At 41.4% G+C, this 19,820-nt stretch overlaps 1 protein-coding gene across 4 annotated transcripts; it reads right to left on the bottom strand.

The window, feature by feature from the left end:
- Positions 1-7,041: 7,041 nt before the first annotated feature.
- LOC123515793 (protein HGV2-like) lies at positions 7,042-19,504 on the bottom strand. 4 transcript variants are annotated; one of them, XM_045274636.1, is made up of 12 exons: positions 19,079-19,360; positions 14,635-14,725; positions 14,346-14,490; positions 13,570-13,728; positions 13,263-13,347; positions 12,435-12,561; positions 11,550-11,751; positions 11,080-11,222; positions 10,787-10,801; positions 9,859-10,002; positions 9,052-9,147; positions 7,042-8,353 (listed from the first exon to the last, which is right to left on the bottom strand). In XM_045274636.1, the coding sequence occupies exons 1-12, from the start codon at positions 19,159-19,161 to the stop codon at positions 8,168-8,170; spliced, it is 1,476 nt and encodes a 491-aa protein (XP_045130571.1). In that variant the 5' UTR covers positions 19,162-19,360; the 3' UTR covers positions 7,042-8,167. The 4 variants fall into 4 exon arrangements, with proteins under 4 accessions (XP_045130571.1, XP_045130573.1, XP_045130592.1 ...); XM_045274638.1 differs by having other exon boundaries at positions 9,052-9,144; positions 19,079-19,353; XM_045274657.1 differs by lacking the exon at positions 10,787-10,801 and having other exon boundaries at positions 9,052-9,144; positions 19,079-19,504.
- Positions 19,505-19,820: the final 316 nt, after the last annotated feature.

Here is a 19,820-nt window from a genome sequence, read left to right as displayed (position 1 = left end):
CCTGTCCCACAAGAAAGGTGCAGCAGCAGCAGCAGCAGCAGCAGTAACAACAGAATTTCCAACTGCTTACAATAACTTCTCTCCCACACACCCTCGACATTCACCTATATGAACAATACTTATATACATACATGTCTTGCTGTACATACCAATACTACACCTACTAGCTTGCTAGTCTCCCTCCCTCACCACCTAATACAGTCTTTCCCTACACCTCCAAACCTTGACATTATTGTCTCCTCTCCCACACAACCCAAACATTCTCCTATACAAGCAATTATACATAACTTACTGTACATAGCACTATCACATCACCACAACTCAAATCTACCTTGCTTGCACATCTCAAACTTCACACACACACACACAAACACACACACACATACACACACATACACATTGTGTAGTGTAGTGGTTAGCACGCTCGGCTCACAACCGAGAGGGTCTGGGTTCGAGTCCTGGCAAGCAGCGAGGCAAATGGGTAAGCCACTTAATGTGCAGCCCTTGTTCACCCAGCAGTTAATAAGTACGGGATGTAACTCGCGGGGTTGTGGCCTCACTTTCCTGGTGTATGGAGCGTGGTGTGGTCACAGTCCTACCCAAAGATCAGTCTATGAGCTCTGAGCTCACTCCATAAACACACACACACACACACACATAAAGTGATAGATATATGGAACAGACTGGACAGAGAGATGGTGTGTGCAAAGTCTATACATGACTTTAAGAGAAAATTAGACACTGTGAGATACAGAGACGGGACAACACGAGCATAGGCTCCCCTCTCGTAAAATACAACCAGGTAAATACAACTAGGTAAATACACACACACACACACACACACACACACACACACACACACACACACACACACACACACACACACACAGCTGCACTTTCCTATACAAATATCACTCAAGCATGTCAATAATTAATTACTGTACATATGACAACTACAACAACTCAGCCCTCCCTTGCCTGCTAACCCCCTCAACTACAACCACTAACACACACATAAGGTACATATTACCCTATCAATACCACAACATAATCAGTAAAGCACAGTTCCCAAGAGGTATGTGCATCCAAACACCTTCAGAGACTATCACACACACACACACACACACACACCAATCTTGCATCAGTGTCTGGTCACAATGGGACTCTACCTCTGCCTGTACCTGTATATATGATAACCTGCCATCAACAAACCTCTCCCTCCCTCCCTGGACCATCAATGGATCACAAACCAGGACTGTATTCTGAAACACTTTAGTGCTGCACCTCCACTACTTTCCAAAGGCTTCAATTCAAGTGGCAAATGTTTCTAAGGCTCTAGTGACAGACTGATAAGATTTCTCCATCATCAACTGGAAAAAATACATGCTTGAGAACCCAGCTAATCATTTCTGTAGACTTTGGAAGTAGTCACAGTGAAGTGACCTGGGTTTTCAAGTGCATTTTTAAGATTCTAGGGACAAATAAACAAGATTTCTACATTATCAACAGGAAAAATTATCTTGAGAACACAGCTAATCATTTCTGTGACCTTGGAAAGTAGTTGTGGTGAGAGAGAGAGAGAAAGAGAAGAGAGAAAGAGAGAGAGAGAGAGAGCAAAGTGTTTCAGAAAATGAGCCTGGAATGTTACTCTCGTTATTAGCAGCATATGTAAACAATGGTCTATGTTGCTCAGCCCAAAACTGACTGCCCTGCCTGTCTGCCTATCTACATCTAGTCCTTTCCTAGATCTTTTTATATGATTTCTCAGGTGGCCAATGCTGCCTCTGGTCACCTCTCACTGCTCACTCTAAGAAACACCTTTATTAGCAAGAATGATAGCTGAAGGAATGCCTCTGTGTGTGTGTGTGTGTGTGTGTGTGTGTGTGTGTGTGTGTGTGTGTGTGTGTGTGTGTGTGTGTGTGTGTGTGTGTGTGTGTTTTATGGTCACCTGAGCTTTATTATATAACAGTCTGCTGTGCGTCAATGCTAACTAGAAGCTTATAGTGTGTGTGTGTGTGTGTGTGTGTGTGTGTGTGTGTGTGTGTGTGTGTGTGTGTGTGTGTGTGTGTGTGTGTGTGTGTGTGTGTGTGTGTGGTCACCTGAGCTTCATTATACAACAGTCTGCTGCACGTCAATGCTAATTAGAAGCTTATAGTGTGTGTGTGTGTGTGTGTGTGTGTGTGTGTGTGTGTGTGTGTGTGTGTGTGTGTGTGTGTGTGTGTGTGTGTGTGTGTGTGTGTGTGTGTGGACACTGAGCTTTGCTTGGTAAGGTTTTGGCTTGCTTGTGTTTGAATGGTGCATTAAAAAGCTTTCAAATATTTGGTTTAGCACAGTTCAATACTTGTATAAACATTTCTACTCTGCTGAGTTTGAAAACAGTGGAAACTTTATATACTGCATGCAATTGTTGATACAGTACACCTATACATATACTGCTGTGGTATCCATGTATATCACTGCATTAATTACTTCACATCTTCATTCTCTCAATTGTTTTTCTACATTTTTCCTATTTCCTCATTGACTTCAATTTTTTTCCTATGTTGATTTGATAAATGCTTCTTGCAGTTTTCCTTATTTCCCTATTCTTATTTGTATGGAAGTTATTTAGACTTTGAAGGGTGCTTGATATTTTGGAAGATATTAAAGTTTTCAAGAGAGTTTTTCATGATTGTAATGATAGTTAAAATTCTTATATTGCTTTCACTATTCCCTTCTGTTAGCCTGTTCTCTTGTCTTCCTTTCTTTCTGTACACTGCTGCGGCTAACTTCACTTCAAGTCCACCTTTTACCAGTCTACCCGAGTCACCCTTACTACAATACCTGCCTGCCTTCATCACATCCATCACTCTCACTATACTTCCATTTCACTATAATATCCATCACTCTTGAGCCTCTCCCAGCCTCCCACCACTGTAACGTCACAATAACACTCTTAGGCTTTTCTCCTTTTTGCATCAATATCAAATACTATGTTTATTTTGTTACATATTTGAGTCAAGAGGAAGTAAGGTTTAGTATCAGAAAAAATACTCCTATTTTTGTGTCTTCGAGTGTCACGGTGTTTTTATACATGAGAGCAATAATCATGCTGGAAATCTATCAATATTCTTTTCCTAATGTAAAACTGGTGTGTTTCTATTCTTATCAGTGAGTACATACAGTTGGGCACATGTCTCTTTCTTAAATGTCGCAGCATTCTTAACCCCTTCAATACTGGAATGCATTTTTTACCATGAGATTTGTGTAGAATTAGACCATTTTATTTACATTAGGAAGGGTCTATGGAGGTCAAAATAAGAATGGCCAGTCACTATTTTAATCCCCACATGAGTTTCTATAGCTGTATAAAATCACCAAATAGTAAACAAAATTATTATGGAAATGCATCATAGTACTGAATGGGTTAAAATATGTGAGAGCAATAATCAGGCTTAATCAATTATTAACATTCTTTTTGTGATGCAAACGTCAAGTATATTCATTTCAGGACACTCTGGGTTTGTGACAAACTGGTGCATGCCAAACTGTGTACAATACAACACTAGTACATTCAGAAGTACAAACATGTAATAAGTGACACAACTTTAATAATTTTCAAAGCCTTTGTATCTCCAATGACAACTTTGTGCATGCCAAAATATACACAAGATCATATTCTGAAACTCATCTGTGCCATACTGCCTCTACTTTGAAAAGGCTCTATTTAAAGCAACATGGATTTTTCAGTGTGTTTTTATGGTTTTAGTAACAGATTAAAGAGATTTATACACTATCAACAAGAGAAACACTCTTGAAAACCCATGTGAGCTTCTCTGTAGCCTTGGAGAATAGTTGTGGTGAGAGAACAAAGATGCTAAAATTCTTCGGGGCAGAAATATGTAAAATGTTACACAACTTACACCAGAGAGTCTTGAAAGGCATAAGGCTTGACTAGAAAGGCATTGAAGAGTGACTACAATGATAACACTATTAGTACTGGTTGTGGCTGTACAGTGTGGACAAGTGCAATTGTCTTGTGATGTTTGTGAGCAGCCAGCACAATAAACTTATACTATGGGAGATGAAGTGAAGTGACATATGTATCACTGTGCTGTATTGTGTTTTGTGATGTTTTGTGATGTGCTGTTCTGTGGTGTCATGTGCTGCCACCACCAATGTGACACCCAGCATCTCCCTTCATTATGTTGTGTTCTGGTGCTATGTGCCATTACTGATGTGAGCACCAGCATCACCACCCTTATGTTGTTCTGTGATGTGGTGTTGTTTTGTCACCACCAATGTGATGACCACCACACACCTTTATGTTGTGTCATGTGCCAATACCGGCAAGTGGTGGGACAGCACTCAAGTGTACAGCAGCACAGACCCATAGTGTGTGTGTGTGTGTGTGTGTGTGTGTGTGTGTGTGTGTGTGTGTGTGTGTGTGTGTGTGTGTGTGTGTGTGTGTGTGTGTGTGTGTGTGTGTGTGTGTGTGTCACTGGAGGCTGGAGACTCAGGATGGGCCAGGGTGCACAAGACAAGAGTAGCAGTAGCAGTAACAGCAATAGCAGCAGCAGCAGCAGCAGTAATAGTAGTAGTAATAGAGAGCTGGCTGTCTGTTTCTTTCACCAGCAGGGTACAGGATCTCCCAAGAAGCAGAACCACATGTTCTCAGAAATGAAAGATAAGGTCATTCAAAAAGGGAAATATTCTAAGCACATTCATATTTAATGTCTTGTATGTCTTATATGTCTTGTAACTTCTAGATCAAGGCCTTCAAAGTATTTCACCACATTTCCAAATTACAATGACTTCATTTTCCATTTCTGATAATATGTGAGTTTCCTCTCAGGACACCTTGTACACCTCTCACCTCTGCCTCTCCTGCTGCTCCCACACACACACACACACACACACCAGTACTACATGACTACCTCCAACATGCATGTCACTTTGCTAACTGTTTGCTTCATCTACACTGATCCATCCCTGCCTGTCCTGCTGTCCCCAAACAGTGTCACCTTACCACACAACCTCAAAACATGCACATGTCAACTGTCACCTCACTTACACACCTCTGGCTTTGTGGATACTGCCTCTGTCTGTGCTTTCCTCCTCCTGTTACAGTAAGCTTTGTGTATCCAGGCCCTCAAATGTTTAAGGCACCATTCTGAAATACTTCTGTGCCTCACCTCCACTACATTCAAAAGGCCTTAGCTGCTAAGGTGACAAGTTTTTAAGGATCTTTTTATGGTTTTTGTGACTGATTAACAAGATTTGTACAATACAAATAGGAGAAGCACTCTTGAGAATCTAGCCAGTCATTTGTGGCCTTGGAAAGCAGTGGTGGTGAGAGAAGGGCATTTCAGAATGGTGAAGGAATAGCAGGCCAGGGAGGACAGTGTGTGTTCCCTCCTTGTAAACATATCATATGTACTGAGTGTTGGTTTGACCTCAGGAAACACAGACTGTGTGTGCCTTGATTGTCAAGCTCAGAGTGTGTGTGTGTGTGTGTGTGTGTGTGTGTGTGTGTGTGTGTGTGTGTGTGTGTGTGTGTGTGTGTGTGTGTGTGTGTGTGTGTCACCACCCCTTGTGTATCATGAACCCACAAATGTACCTACAAATATAAATATAAATATATATGAATATATATAAATATATATATATATATATATATATATATATATATATATATATATATATATATATATATATATATATATATATATATATATACAGAGAAAGTGTGTGATACCACTGTATTTGTAATAAATTGTTGTACTATCTATTGCCCTGTTAGTCTCATGACAACTGAAGTACACATCTGTTGGTGTGACAGTGATACATAGTACACTGAAGTACACATCCGTAGGTGTCACAATGATACATAGTACACTTAGACATCTTTTCCTCAGATACATGAACAAATTCACTGTTATTATACAGTATGGCAATGAACATCAAGACACAGTAACAAAGGGGCAAGGAAAAGACTGCATGAGTAACACATTCTTCTCTCTTTACCTCCGTGTCCAGCAAGAACACATGAATTGGTTCACAAACTGAGTGCAGATGAATGGAATGCATTCATTGATCTGGCTGCTAGTGCAGTCATTAGTGAGTTTCAATAAATCATACAGGTTCATGTTTGGGAATAATAGGCTGAAAGTAGGCAGACACTGGCTTCTGTAGGCCTAATGGCTCCCTGCACCAACCTTTACTCTCATACATTCCGGAATTAGGTATTTGTAACACAAAGAATTCTACTTACAACCAATGGTGTAGAATCATCACTGCAAACTGTCCACTGTCATTTTGCACCCATCCTCTCTTTCTCTCTCTTTTGTCTTTCTCCAGATTAATAGTTGTAGAGCATTCCAGTTCCTCTCTCTCCCTGTTCCACTGTAAACACTGCCACATAACTTTAGGGTACATGCATCTGGAAGGTGGCCTCTTCTATCAATCATACTACAAAATATACACAATATTTGCAATTTTTATGCCACAATATACTTTTCACTAGTTATTTCACATGCATAAGGCATTTCTCATCATACTTACTTGTGCTACATCTGCTTGGGAATACCAAGTTCAAACACCACTACTTATTTTTCATCCTGCACTGCAAATCAAATACATTATTATCAACTCTTACATCACCAAATTCTCTACTCGGTTATTTCTCAAGTATAAAATATCATATCACCACTTTTTGTTATAATACTTACTGAATGAAATGCCGAGTTCACTTTATTTCTTGTTGCTCAGACTGACTCAAATACTCACTTCATTCCTATCACATATACAAGGCCAGATCAAAATAAACACCTCTTCAGTGTTTCTCTCCTCCATCTCTTTACTGTGCAGTGATACCACATGAGGACAACACAAGTATTTCTTGTCCTAATCCTTAGCAAATTTACTCAGTATTCAAAAGCTTTGCTGGCACCACATCTTAAATCCACCTGCTAACCATCCTGTGAGTTCTAGTTCTTGACAGCTTCTTCTAGATTCATAGGAGGCTGCTATTCCTCATTTCAACAGAAATTCAACAAAGAATGAGACTGAAAACATTTATTCTTAAAAATGTGAAAATATAAAACACACACCAAGTAGACATGGCCCAATGTAACAAGACTGCAGTATAGTGATTGTTCCCTGCAGCAAGGCAGCCCCTGGTGAGGCAAGGAAGATGTGCTTGCATCTACATACACTTTTCCAAAGCACTCACATCTATCTATAACCACACAGACTGGCTGCTCCTCAAAATTTCCCAAAGGAGAAGGCCCCAACACACACACATACACACAAACACAAACACACACACACACACTTTCTTTCCAAACAGACTCACACATCATCAGCAGATTCTTCTTCCAGTTGCATTACAACACATACACTTCTTAAGTCACCAAGACGTTCCCATCAACACTTTCTCCTTCACACTCAATCATCCCATCTCCATTGTAAGCCAAACACTTCCCAAAAGTCAGTAATTGTAATGGTCAATGTGGCTATTCTCAGTACAACAGTGGAATCTCACTATTTTTACACAATCCATTACAGGAGGCTGTTCAAACTGCAAATTGTATGAATGGCTAAATCATTTGATCCCATAAGAAATACTGCAAACAGGATTAATTGGTTCCAGAAACAAAGATGATGCTTAGCAAATGGGAGGTGGCACAAGGGGAACCCAAATGACCACATGGCACAGCCAGTAACAAGACCACGGTGTACAAATTGTGGAGCATGCGTAAAAACAACCAGTGGAATTTTTAAGCAAACAAGGTGGATGACTAACAAGTTGCACAAATGGTGGTGTTTCACTGAATATTGTTCACTTACTGTCTTCTACACATGCAGGGAGGATTAAAGATAGGCTGACACTCACAACCTTCTCCCTGTCAACCACTCAACCACTGCCACCTCAACAACTCTGCATTATCTACCAGGCAGATCCACTTACATACAGTGACCTTTTGTCTTTTTCAAAGGGTGTAAAAATATTAATCTGTTTACCAACATACCAGACTATCTTTTGCCAAGGAAAGGTGGACAGGAGAAGGAGCCTTACACACACACACACACACACACACACACACACACACACACACACACACACACACACAATATTGCCATAATCAATACAAATGTAAATAAATTGTGCAGATAACAAACTCATTCATTTAATTTCTTGAGGAGCCAACGAAGATTCAGTCGAGTTAGAGGAAGACTCTGATTTGGAAGAGGAGGAAGATTCTGCCTTGGCCGGGGAGGACTCTGCTGACGACTCTTTACCATTCTCAGCAACTTTTCTCTTGACGGCGATTGACTTGACCACAAAATTGCTTGCTGCCTTGCTCTTGTCCTGTGGGATAAAAATGTGCTTTACCTGTTGACCACACCACTGAATTAGCAGAATAGCCCACACACACCACCACACATTTGTTCACATTCTTGCCACCATCAATAATAATTATGCCCTCATTCCTTAACCCCTTCAGTACCATGACATGTTTCCAAAGTCATTCTGGTTACTATTTGGTGATTCTATACAGCTTCAGAAACTTATGTTGGGGATTAAAATAGTGAAGACTGTGACTATTAATCTTCTGACGTCCATAGACCCTTCCTAATGTCAATAAAATAGTGTTATCATAGTAAAACTGTCTTAAAATGCCCTAAAAAACAGGAGTCTCCATATTCATTCTGGTTACTATTTGGTGATTTTATACAGCTTCAGAAACTCATGTGTGTATCAAAATTGTGAAGACTGTGGTTATTAATCTTCTGACCTACATGGACCCTTCCTAATGTCAATACAATCATACCCAAAACTCATGATAAAAATACATCCCAATACTGAAGGGGCTAAATCTCTTTTCATTCCTTTTTCACACATACTCCAGCATGCCACACTCCTACCATATCACTGAAACTCACTGGACACAGCCAAGACAACACACTCCTCAAACTCCACCAATTCCAACTCACTCCTCACACTCCACCAGCTCCAACACACTCCACTAATTCCAACTCACTCCTCACACTCCACCAGCTCCTCACCTCCTCCTGCTCCTCGGTTCCCTCACGCTTCACTCCATTCTCCAGCCTGGGCTTCTTCTGTTCGTCTGTGGCCTCGTCTTCCTCAGGTTTTCGCTGCTGACCCAGAAAAACACACTATTTCAAAACTAGACTAGATGGAAATGTATTGCAGAATTTGGGATGGGAAGGAGCTATTGTCATTAGTTTTCCCATAAAGTCTTCCCACTCTGGCCCATTTTGCTCACTTCAATCTCTTCAATACCATGATGCATTTCCATATTCATCCTGGTGACTATTTGGTATCTTATACAGCTTCAGAAACTTATGTGCGAGATTAAAATAGTGAAGACTGTGGCCATTCATTTTCTGATCTCCACAGACCCTTCCAAATGTAAAAAAAATGGTCTAATGGTACACAAATCTCAAGATAAAAATGTGTCCCAGTACTGAAGAGGTTAAATGATGCATGTGTCACATCTAAGAAGGATTTAGGATGGGTGTAACAACAAAGAGAAGGGAAGACAACCCCAAGGATAAACAGTAAACTGGAAGCGACACAGACAATGAGAGCAGTGCTATGACCTGTGTTCAGAAATGCTTTGCTCTCATACAACAACTATTTTCAAGCACTCTAGTTAAAAGGCACTCAAGTTTTTTAAGGGTATTTTTATGGTTCTGGTGATGGATTAGCAAGATTTCTAGTTTATCATAAGGAGAAACTGTCTTGAAAACCCTGCTAGTCGTCTCTGGGGACTTGAAAAATTGTCGTGGTGAAAGAGAAGAGTGGAGAGAGGAGCATGTGTGGGTGGGTTCCCGGTATAAGCTCACCTTGCGTCTCACTTGACACATGAGAGGTTTGGCATCAGAAGACTTGGATGAGGAGGCAACACTTCCACTCGCCTCTCCTTCCCTTGCTTGTGAGAACACTTGACTTGACGAGCCGGGTCCCTCCCCCTTGCCCAGGAGCATAGCCTGTCAGTAAGCAAGGGACTCAATGAATCAGTGATGCAGATGATAGGAAAGTAAGGATGTTTATTCAGTGTTTGGAGGTCAGTCACAGAATTGTGGTATGTAAAGCTGAATGTCCAGCAAATATAACACATTTAGCATATTTTTAAGATTATTTAACTTGGCTCCAGTTTCTATACATATTGAGGGCCATGGAAAAGCTTAGCAGAGAAGAGAGGCACTGTATTACTATCAATATTGAGAGGAAGAAGAGAGTGTGGAACTTAAAATCTTTGGGCTGGCTCAAATTTTAATTCAGTGAATCAGTCAGGGTGTATGTGCTTTTTAATTTCTTCATTTATCTTTTACTTTTTGTGATACACTGGCCAAAAGCTACAAAAAAGAGAGGAAACAAAACATTCCACAAAGATGCCTGTCCCAAGAGCTCAAAAACTCCCCAGAATTGGATGCCAAGTGTCTGCAAGTCTCTCTCACCAGAAGGAAGGAAGGAAGGAAGGAAGGAAGAGGAGGGGAGGAGAGGAGAAGAGAGGGGAAAGGAAAGGAGAAGAGGAAGGGAGGAAGGGTGAGAGAAGTTATCATGATGTGATGAGCCTCCAAGGTGTGGGTAGCAGTGATATCAATAATAACCATAAGTTTCAATTCATCTGACATGAACTCTGGCTATTACTGTTACAGAAGGCAGGAGTGGAGCAGTGCAGTGGTTATCATTATTATCAATACTATCATCATCATCATCATCATCATCATCATCATCATTACTATTACTGTGCAGAGAAGGAGGACTTACTGCAATGTCCCCAGGCTGCTTGCAATAAAAGGTAACATGACACTTAATAATATTCTGTATCATTTATAAGTAAGACACATTTCTTCTATTCAATCCTTTGAAAATATCTGCTGCTTATTTGCCATAATATCAACATGAGATAAATACAAATTAGGTCTGTCTGACTATACTACCAATAATCAAAAATAAGGAAGGAAGGAAGGAAGGAGAGAGAGAGAGAGAGAGAGAGAGAGAGAGAGAGAGAGAGAGAGAGAGAGAGAGAGAGAGAGAGAGAGAGAGAGAGAAATACACACCTTGGCTGCCTGTTGAAGTTTCTCAACAGAAGCAGCTTTCATTTCCTTCATGTCGACAATCTTGAGGTGAATGTCAGGAAGGAGCTGCTGCAGGTCCTCGATCTCCCCCTCCTCTGTATAGAACACATCCTTGCTCTCTGCCACTGTCAGACAACACTGTCATTACTGCTTGTGTGCCAACTACTGACTCACATCCATCCATGATTGTATCAATGAAGGCTACAGGATATGTCTAGCTACATCTGTCCCACACACCAAATAGGACTGTCCATACATATACAGCAAATAATGGTTAATTCCTTTCCTCTTCATTGTGAAACTGTGTCCTACACCCAACACAACACAGACACAGACACAGAAAAATTGGATAAGTGTAGATATGGAGACAGGGCCACACGAGCATAAAGCTCAGGCTCTGTAAAACTACAACTAGGTAAATACACATACACACACACGGACAAGATACATACAGTCTTTATCCCTGCGCTCCTTGCTCCACGAGTTCTTTTCGGTGACTCTTGCCTGCAGGTTCTTGATCTTGAGTTGAATGACGTCAACAGCGGCCGTGTAGTGAGACACGGCACTGTCAAAGTTGTCTGAGAGGCTGTAGACCAACCCCAGCTGGTAGTGCGTCTCTGCCAGGGAGCGGTCATCCTTCTCCAACACAGGCTCCTGCAAACACACACACACACACACACATATAGTAACCTCAGCTGTGTTAGAATAAAAAATAAAAACAAACTTACAGTGAAACCCGCCCATTTATCCACCTCATTAATCACACAACTTGCCATTCATACAACTTCTTCACATCAAATTCAGCTCATCATTGACACACACATGCCCCGTGATTTGGACGGCGCAGTCATGTTATCTTGTTACCAGCTGCCAGCAGCACCACTTGTTTGCTTCAGACATACTGTTCACTATCATAATGACATGCTGTATGATAAATTATAGAAAGCAGCCAAGAAAAAAAGAAACTCCCCTATATGTTGTGTAGTAAGGCAAGAGTGGTAAAGGTAGCAATGGACTAGCCAGCCATCACCAACAATCTCTTCACATTGGGATGGTGCACTCTCACATGAACCATCACCATCAGTTAAGGGTTAAATGAGCAATTGTCTGTGGGTCTACAATGCATCAATCCAATGCATAATGTTTGCTATAGACAAGAAATATTCAACATTCCTACAAATTGCACTTCATTCAAATTGCAGCTTTCTGGAAGGAATTGTGAATAAATAGCAGGGTTCCACTGAATTGAAAAAATAAATAAATAAGAGAAAAATTGAACTAAAGTAACTTAAACACTGCTAAAATACATGAACAAATTTACAGTATGGTAAACTAACCTGCATCTGAAGGCATTGCTTGAACTCATTGATGGCTCCCTCATAGTCCTCACTCTCCATGCACACTTCACCCAGACTCAAGCGAATTTGTGCCCTCTTCTTGACAACTTCCGGCGTCTCCTCCTGCCTGCCACAACAACACAACACAACACAAGTCAAGTTTCTCCTCCTGCCTGCCACAACAACACAACACAACACAAGTCAAGTCTCCTCCTGCCTGCCACAACAACACAACACAACACAAGTCAAGTCTCTCCTCCTGCCTGCCACAACAACACAACACAACACAAGTCAAGTCTCTCCTCCTGCCTGCCACAACAACACAACACAACACAAATCAAGTCTCTCCTCCTGCCTACCACAACAACACAACACAACACAAGTTAAGTCACACTTGTCAGGCTTAGCTTAGATACACAAGTCACCCCTCTGTAACCCACCCACTCTTGTCAACCTGCAACACAGCCTCACCCTCTCTTCGCCAAGCTACAAACTTCCTTTGTAACCTGTACACTCTATCTATCCAATACTAACCACTGTGTCTTTACCTCTACTCGTACACCTTATCATCCAGTCCAGTACACCCTATACCACCTCTTCACCATCTTTTATGCAAGGTGCACAATGTCTTTTACTCCAATGCACCAAATTACACCCATATAAACATTATACACTCTATCAAGTACGCTATAGGTACCCTATCTTTCACCATTACACATACTGCTGTAAGTTTCACACTTTGCATCACAACTGTACTCTCTCTCTCTCTCTCTCTCTCTCTCTCTCTCTCTCTCTCTCTCTTTCTGTCTTGATTATGATCTCACTCACTTGTCAAAGATGACTCGAGCCACATCCAGCCACTCCCAGGCACACTGCAGGGTGGTCACCTCCTCCTCTTCCTCAGTATTCTCACCTGCAAACAATATGAAGACTTGCACTGACTGCCACACAGGCTGGTGGCTGGCTCAGACATGCCCCCCCCACACACACACACTAAAGAACAGAGCACAGGAATGCAGTGTTTGAAGGCACAACAGGATGCAGTGAAGAGACTTAAACACTGTCATGTGTTATTTTGTATTAACAAATAAAACTTTCACGAAACTTAGCACACAAAATCTTAATAACAACTCACCTTCTCCTTCCTCAGCATTTCCTTTCTTATCTTTCTCCTTTCCTTCTCCATCTTCCTCTTCCTCCTCTTCTCCTTCCTCTTTCTTTCCACCTTCCTCCTCCTCTTGTGACTCTTCACTCTCTTCCTCTTCGTCTTCCTCCTCACCTGTGCTTCCCTCTTCTGAAAGACAAGAATTAGGTCAGAAAACTAGTAAGTATAGTACAAAATTGATAAATAAAAGTGAAGTAGAGATGAAAGAGACAATAAACATTCTCTAACATTGTAGCAAATAAAGTGAGTGAGAAGACACCACAAGATATAAAAAATGAAAGGGAATGATGTATATAACACTATAAAAATTATTACATAATGACATATGAAAAGAAAATAATCTTATATACTTCATTTCTTCTATATTATTTCCCAAAACACTTCTTCCTTATGCTCTAATTCCCAAATCACTCCTACATTCCTCTATTCTCATTCTCCTCCTGATTCTTCATACTCATTCCCTCAAAACATTCCTTCCTCTTACAGAACTCATTCCCCAAACACAACTTTCTTGTATATCTAGCTGTCAAACACTCCTTCCTGAGCATCCCTGTCTCTTTCCATTTGCACTCTCCAAACACTTCTGGCAGTGCACACTCCATTAACACACTCATTAAGCAATATGCACAGCTGCTAGCACTCCAACACTCCAGCTTCCTCATATATTGTCCCCAAACATCCCTGTCCTGTATTTCCCTTTGCCAAATACTGTGTCCCTCACAACACAAATGCAGAATGATACACACGGCTACTAGCGCCGTCCAGGTCTGGCCCCAGCACGCCTGCCTCCTTGCGTGCCAGCTCCAGCAGTGCATGGCCGTAGTGGTAGTATGCATCGCCACACTCCGGCGCCTGCTCTCCATACAGCTTCACCAGAGATTCCGTTGCCTCCTGGAGCAGTGAGGAGTGTTACTAAGCCTGGTATTGTTCTCTCACCTCAACAATGAACACTGATGGTAATGCATGATGAAATCCACACCACACATAAGCACAACTAAATGATGCACACTATCTACAAGTACGCAAAAGACGCACCTTGAATGCAGCAACAGCAGACTTGAAGTCCCCGACTAGGAGGTGTCGCTTGCCCTGGGAGAAATGGTTGAATGCTGCACTCGCCGCATGCCTGAGGGAAGCAAGTCAACAGACCATCACATCACCAAATTTGTCAAAGTGTGATTGTGTTTGTATGTGAGACTGTCTCTGCCATCACCAAACAAATCTTTTCTTTGATCATTTATAACTAACACTTTCATATATTGTAGTATCTTCTTGCTACTCGTATTCTAAAATGGAACACTTTTAAGAATGTTGTGTAAATTACCAGCTTGTATTACTGGATGAGTTGCTTGCTGCTCACCCTCTCACCCATCACCAAAATTACAGTGATCCAATATTACTTTCGTCACACCATGCACAACTGTTATGCAAATCTCCACTCACCTTCCTCTCACTCTACTGTCCCTCAGACTATAGTCTGTCCGTTTTGATTATCTCAGAGCAAACCGTGTGTTCGGTTGGCAGCCCTGCCTCACCTCTGCTCTCACTCAGCCCCGCTGAGATGCAGATTCATTAACAAACATTTATATTTATTCACTTTACTCAGTAACGACAAGTTACACGTTACTGAGTAAAGTGAATAAATATAAATGTTTGTTAATGAATCTGCATCTCAGCGGGGCTGAGCGAGAGCAGAGGTGAGGCAGGGCTGCCAACCGAACACACGGTTGGCTCTGAGATAATCAAAACGGAAAGACTATAGTCTCTAATTACTTTCCTCCTGTGTCACCATAATTAATCTCACCAATCAGGCCTGTCAAGCTAAGCACCAATCACTTTTCCTCTTTCCTTTGGCCTCTCATTTCTATCAATAAAGGGAATTATGAACCTAATCTCTATTCATTCTTTTCTTCTCATCCCTCACTAAAATTACTTCCAGTAGGCAAAAAATTATTAAACTCCCTTCCACTCAGAAATTCAGCTTTTCTAATCTAATCAACCCAAACCTAAGCTAAACTAACCTATAATTTATGACTCATCAAAATGTCATAAAGGGATTTGGAGCAAGATCTGCCTAATTCTGCTTCCTAACCTAATCTACCAAAGACTATGGTAACACTATAATCAAGTGTAATGTATTTAATCAAACCAAGCTTACAACCCAAGAATTTCACACAGAAATACTAGTGGCAGCAAATGTGGTTCTTCTTGTATTGCAAGTGATTCACAAAGAGCAAGGCACCTCAGCAGGTGAATAACAGACATATATAGTTGGTTCACCCCTTCAGTACCATGATGAGCTTTCATATAAATTTTATTTACTATTTGGTGATTTTAAACAGGTTCAGAAAATTGTGTAGAGATTAAAATAGTGGAGGCTCTTCTCTATCTCTTCCTAATGTCAATAAAATTGTCTAATCACATCCAAAATTCATGATAGAAATGCATTCCAGTACTGAAACTGTTAACAGATAAGGGAAGGGAAACCAGCTGTCTGTTACTGCTTGTGTTGAAGTGTTGTCATGATGATGAGAGTGTCAAATGTGTATGCTACTACTTGTATTTAAGTGCTGTCGTTATGATGAAGAGTGTCAAATGTGTCTGTTACGGCTTGTGTTGAAGTGTTGTCATGATGATGAGAGTGTCAAATGTGTCTGCTACTGTTTGTGTTGAAGTGTTGTTGTTATGATGAGAGTGTTAAATGTGTTTGTTACTGTTTGTGTTGAAGTGTCATTGTGATGAGAGTGTCAAATGTGTCCACTACTGCTTGTGTTGAAGTGTCATTGTGATGAGAGTGTCAAATGTGTCCACTACTGCTTGTGTTGAAGTGTCATTGTGATGAGAGTGTCAAATGTGTCCGCTACTGCTTGTGTTGAAGCATCATTGTGATGAGTGTCAAATGTGTCCGCTACTGCTTGTGTTGAAGTGTCATTGTGATGAGAGTATCAAATGTGTCCATTACTGCTTGTGTTGAAGTGTCATTGTGATAAGTGTCAAATGTGTCCGCTACTGCTTGTGTTGAAGTGTCATTGTGATGAGAGTGTCAAATGTGTCCGCCACTGTTTGTGTTGAAGTGTCATTGTGATGAGAGTGTCAAATGTGTCTGCTACTGCTTGTGTTGAAGTGTCATTGTGATGAAAGTGTCAAATGTGTCTGCTACTGCTTGTGTTGAAGTGTCATTGTGATGAGAGTGTCAAATGTGTCCGCTACTGCTTGTGTTGAAGTGTCATTGTGATGAGAGTGTCAAATGTGTCCGCTACTGCTTGTGTTGAAGTGTCATTGTGATGAAAGTGTCAAATGTGTCCGCTACTGCTTGTGTTGAAGTCTCATTGTGATGAGTGTCAAATGTGTCCACTACTGCTTGTGTTGAAGTGTCATTGTGATGAAAGTGTCAAATGTGTCCACTACTGCTTGTGTTGAAGTGTCATTGTGATGAGAGTGTCAAATGTGTCCGCTACTGCTTGTGTTGAAGTGTCATTGTGATGAAAGTGTTAAATGTGTCCATTATTACTTGTGTTGTACTGTTGTCGTGATGAGAGTGTAAAATGTGTCTGTTACTACTTGTGTTGAAGTGTCATTGTGATGAGAGTGTCAAATGTGTCTGTTACTACTTGTGTTGAAGTGTCATTGTGATGAGAGTGTCAAATGTGTCTGCTACTGCTTGTGTTGAAGTGTCGTCGTGATGAGAGTGTCAAATGTGTCTGCTATTGCTTATGTTGAAGTGTCGTCGTGATGAGAGTGTCCAATGTGTCCGCTACTGCTTGTGTTGAAGTGTCATTGTGATGAAAGTGTCAAATGTGTCCGCTACTGCTTGTGTTGAAGTCTCATTGTGATGAGTGTCAAATGTGTCCGCTACTGCTTGTGTTGAAGTGTCATTGTGATGAAAGTGTCAAATGTGTCCGCTACTGCTTGTGTTGAAGTGTCATTGTGATGAAAGTATCAAATGTGTCCGCTACTGCTTGTGTTGAAGTGTCATTGTGATGAAAGTGTTAAATGTGTCCATTATTGCTTGTGTTGTACTGTTGTCGTGATGAGAGTGTCAAATGTGTCTGTTACTACTTGTGTTGAAGTGTCATTGTGATGAGAGTGTCAAATGTGTCTGCTACTGCTTGTGTTGAAGTGTCGTCGTGATGAGAGTGTCAAATGTGTCTGCTATTGCTTATGTTGAAGTGTCGTTGTGATGAGTGTCCAATGTGTCTGCTACTGCTTGTGTTGAAGTGTTGTTGTGATGAGAGTGTCAAATGTGTCTATTACTACTGCTTGTGTTGAAGTGTCGTTGTGATGAGAGAGTGTCTATTTCACTATTGTGATAGCAACGACCAAGGTCTGTATTCTGAAATGCTCTGCTCTCTCACCATCACTACTTTCTAAAGGTTCCAGTTGAAAATACTCATGTTTTTAGGAGTATTTCTATAGTTCTAGTGAAGGTTTGGCAAGATTTCTAGTTTATAAAATGGAGAAACTGTCTTGAAAACAAAGCTAGTTGTCTCTGTGGCCTTGCAAAATTAGCATCACGAGAGCAAGCCATTTGTGAATATAGGCACAAAAATCACCCCCCAAAAAAAAAAGAGGAACAGACTGCTTAGAACATCAGCATTTTCTGCAAAGGCATTTAGGCCATGACTCTAGCCTACCTAAGAATTAAATATCAATTGTTTTAATCAAATAGGAATCATGACCTAAATGACTCTGGACCAAAGTCATTCAGGAACACAGCCTGAATGACTCTGGACCAAAAGGAAACACACCCTGAATGACACTGCACCAAAAGGGAACACAACCAGAATGACTCTGGACCAAACAGGAACATACCATGAATAACTCTCAACTGACAAGAACAAAACTGTGCATTAGTTGTGGCAATGCTGCATTACTGAGGAGTGTAGTGTGAGACAAATATGAGGTGAGTAAGATCCTGAGTCAGGTTGTTGTTGTGTGCCACACCTGGCCACTCTGCCAGCCACCCCTACACTATATAGCTAGTCTCTGCGTTGTGTCTTCTCTGCCTCTGCGATAACAGGCCAAAACAAACAGGTGCCATGAAACAAGGAGGCCGCTACTCCAGCCTCCAGCCAACCCGGCCCCAAGCCCCTGGGACCCCAGTTCTGCACTAGTACCAACATAACACCCACAAACAAAGCCCAAAACACTTCAACATGTACACACATCTGATTTAACTAGAATAAATATAGAAATAAATACACAAAATTGACATGAATATCCCAGGGTGAAGAAGAGAGCAGCACTGGTCAGCCAGACAGCGACTGAGCAGTGATCGCCTTCCTTGCTATACTGAACACTCCCTCACTTCACATGGACAAGCTGTTGTCCGTGAGCTAAGAACAGCTTCAATATCAAGTGGTACACAAAGTGTGGGTGAAAGGAAGCAAAGAAACAATGATGTGTAGGTGTACAACAAGGCATCCAGCAAGCCCAGGAAAATGTTTTAGATGTTATCGATAAAGATCTGTCTACTTACACTTTTTCGTCAGTAGTGGGCGGGTGGGGTGTGGTGGTGGTGGAGTCTGCCTGTGCCTTAGTGGAGGGTGTGGTAGAAGCCATGATCAACTCACGGGGGTGTCACAAACACCAGCACGGCCTCACAATCACACACACCAAAGAGGCCAAACCACCACAACACACTTTCCCGCCAAATAGCGCACACTGACGCGCCGCTCTGCTCTCACACAGCGAGGCGCGGTGCTTCAAACACACCACACTCCACAGGGCCTCAGGCTGCCATGCACAGGCCCAGCAGCTGATCACATCATCACACACTGGGTACAATCATGGTGATCAAAGTGATCTTAGAGGAATTCAGTCTTTGCCCACTGGCCACTGGCAGTCTGACAGTGAGCACTGTACGTGCACTGACTGAGAGCCACCAAAAGGATCAAAATGGTACAAACACTGCTACATACATGTTTATATACCGATAGGCTTAATCTACTGGAAATGACATTACAGCGCATTATTCTCAGTGAGCATCATATCATGATCATATGAAATTAAGTAGAAAATAGGAATTTTCAGTCACTCTTTGAACATAACATATAGAGACATCACTGCTTTTGACTGATCTTGTTGGTTTATTGTGCCACCATACATGGTAGGCTACGTAGGTACAATGTTGGTGCACAGTTCCTTAAAACCTTAGGTAATGTCAGACCAATGTTAGTGATATGAATCTACCTATACATCCTATCAAAAGGTGACATTTT

Source organism: Portunus trituberculatus, chromosome 5 (genome assembly GCF_017591435.1).
Source record: "Portunus trituberculatus isolate SZX2019 chromosome 5, ASM1759143v1, whole genome shotgun sequence".
Lineage (NCBI taxonomy): Eukaryota > Metazoa > Arthropoda > Malacostraca > Decapoda > Portunidae > Portunus > Portunus trituberculatus.
The sequence above is the reverse complement of the archived record's forward strand: the minus strand, read 5'-3'. Positions and strand labels throughout refer to the sequence as shown.